The sequence below is a fragment of the Anneissia japonica genome, unplaced genomic scaffold (genome assembly GCF_011630105.1).
Source record: "Anneissia japonica isolate Jap-2015-1 unplaced genomic scaffold, ASM1163010v1 scaffold287754_len4335492_cov202, whole genome shotgun sequence".
NCBI classification, from domain to species: domain Eukaryota; kingdom Metazoa; phylum Echinodermata; class Crinoidea; order Comatulida; family Comatulidae; genus Anneissia; species Anneissia japonica.
The window spans coordinates 679378-681765 of record NW_022705543.1 but is presented as its reverse complement, the minus strand read 5'-3'; the positions used below and the strand labels follow the sequence as shown (position 1 = coordinate 681765).

General features: G+C 37.0%; 1 protein-coding gene across 1 annotated transcript; it reads left to right on the top strand.

Annotated features, from left to right (window-relative positions):
- Positions 1–227: 227 nt before the first annotated feature.
- On the top strand, positions 228–2207 carry LOC117105702. Its single transcript, XM_033246937.1, has 3 exons — positions 228–308; positions 1209–1350; positions 2029–2207. The coding sequence occupies exons 1-3, from the start codon at positions 274–276 to the stop codon at positions 2194–2196; spliced, it is 345 nt and encodes a 114-aa protein (XP_033102828.1). The 5' UTR covers positions 228–273; the 3' UTR covers positions 2197–2207.
- The last annotated feature ends 181 nt before the right edge of the window (positions 2208–2388 follow it).

Genomic DNA, 2388 nt, shown 5'->3' with positions numbered 1-2388 from the left:
GTGATCAGAAGAAACTGTATGCAATGTTATAAAAAGCTTCTTTCTTGCCAGCTTCATAGACAATTTATTATAGACCACTCAGATGCACAAATATAGGTCCCTGATGGTGTTTTTTATTTTAATTTTGTAACCCAAAAGCCCACTTTTTGTGACATCATAGTTCATTATTTGGTGCATTTTTTTATAGTGATTATTACAGTAGCATTGTTTTAATCTTTCTCAGAGTGGTTGATATTTAACAAGGTTGCTGGTAAGCTACGGGGACGATATCTAATGGCATCCTGCATGGGAAACTGTGCCAAAACTCTGTAAGTTTTTCATCCTTGAGCCGGAAACTCACTGTGGCATATGGCCGTCGGCCAACGCGATTGTATAAGGAATACAACACAACGACGCGCACGCAACGGTTCGTTTTTAATGACGATCCATTCTGACGGCCACCAGCAATCAACAGATGGCATCGCGTTGTTTAGCCTTCACGGGAAGCAGAGTTGGATTTGTTCTACGACGGTTGTATGACACAGTGAGCGGCCGCCTTAAGTAATATTAATATATTATTGTTGGATTGTTGTTACCTCTGCCAAAAGAGGTTATCAGTTCATTACTCTGTCTGTCTGTTGGCAAGATTATGCAAAAAGCTAAGGAATGGATCACAATTTAAGAAAGAGATGATTATATTTTGGGTAGAAAAGGTTAAAGAACAAGGACAAGGTCATGGAAGCTCAATTTTTTTTCCCTTGAGCATAAAAGAAATGATGGAATGATAACCAGCCAGCGTATTTGTTTAGTATTCAGGCACAGGGCGGAGGTATGCACTCTATGAGGTGACTGCTTCTAGTATGTTTTGGTCATAAAAATTAGTATTAATATAGTCAATGGGTGTGTGAAATTTGTATGAGTCCAACTTGAGCGGGTGAGTACAAGCAGGGACAGATTTAAGCCCGGCCTCAGCCCCTTCCCCTCTGTTGGAAAATAAAGAGAAAAAAGAGAGAAAAGAAAAAAAATTGATCGCACAAACCAAAGGTTATTTTTGGGCGTCTAGAAAACAAAAATTTCGTACCCCCTAGGGTGTTGTTGTCTCAATCGGCCTATGGGAAAAACCATGCGCCCGGGTCCCCCCCCCCCCCCCCCCTCCCCTTTTGGACATCTCTGGATCCCCCTGACAAGGGTGTGGAGATTTCATAATGACATGTTTGTTTTATATATAGAGCAAGTGAAATCGGAGGTTCTGAAGCTGTTGTGGTAACAATTAAATGGGAAGATGTCAACCAACCAGAAGTTATCTATGATCAACCGTTCTCCTTCTCAAGTCTTGAGAAATTTGTGCTGGAATCATCTGAGAAAATATTGGTGAGACAGAAACTTTTGAATTAGCATTTAATATGACACCTGAATGTTAGTATATAAGGTTTTTGTTGACTGTGATTGTTTTGTTTATTCCAGAGCCATGGTCTGGCAGTGCTGAAAACCTCAAATCCCCTGCTATGTTGTTGTTTTATAATATACATATATCAACCTGGTTAAAACAAACAGTATTTTGTGAATACATTCTCTACAAAATAAAAATCGGCTGTATTAGCTCATTTCTTTAGATAAATTCTTTTTCTGGTCTATCACCCCCACCTCCCAGCCAATTACATGCTAATCTGGCAAGTATTAAACTATAAAATACATCACTGCTGATTTGTCTAATTGATTACAGGACTTTTCCAGCAACATAAAATAAAAACTTGAGTGGGATAATATAGATAAATGACTTTGACACAAGTGCTGTGTAATATTGTGATAATAGTTCAATGCAATTTCATTGTCAACAGTACATTTGTTATTAGGTAGTACTCCACTACACAGTATTAATAAGACAACAATATTATACAAATATTGACTGCTCATGAGAGGAATGTAGAGAGGAATGGTGAAATGTATTGCCCCGAGGTGTATTAATGTGTATTCTAAATTGGACCATTTGCAACCTTACACCAGCAAAGCATAAAAGATTGTAAATAATACATTTCTTCTCTTCAATAGCCTGAGCTAACAGTGGTAAACCTGCCATATTACTTCAAAAAGAAATCTGTCTTTATGATTTTGTTTCATGGATTTGATCAGTATTCCGATTTGGCTGAAGAATCGCTAGCAGACATTTCTCATGATAAAACGTTTCCAGAAGTCCAGTTTTGTTGGCTGGATGTGTAAGTTGCTGCTTTTTGTTTTATGATAGAAAATATTAAATTTATTAAATTGAGTTTACATGACAAATGTAATATTGTAAGTGCCTTATACATTTGAGTGATAATTAAAGAAAACTGCTTTTGTTATTCTCATTGGTTTGTGAATACATATTTTGATGAACTTAAAATACAAGAAGGGCTTGGTGATTGTTTTCTT

Excerpts from the sequence above, each read along its gene's own strand:
- LOC117105702 (XM_033246937.1), top strand. The coding sequence starts at position 274 with ATGGCATCCTGCATGGGAAACTGTGCCAAAACTCT. Across the intron at positions 309-1,208 it reads GGAAACTGTGCCAAAACTCT|AGCAAGTGAAATCGGAGGTT; the intron begins GTAAGTTTTTCA and ends TTTTATATATAG. Across the intron at positions 1,351-2,028 it reads AATCATCTGAGAAAATATTG|CCTGAGCTAACAGTGGTAAA; the intron begins GTGAGACAGAAA and ends TCTCTTCAATAG.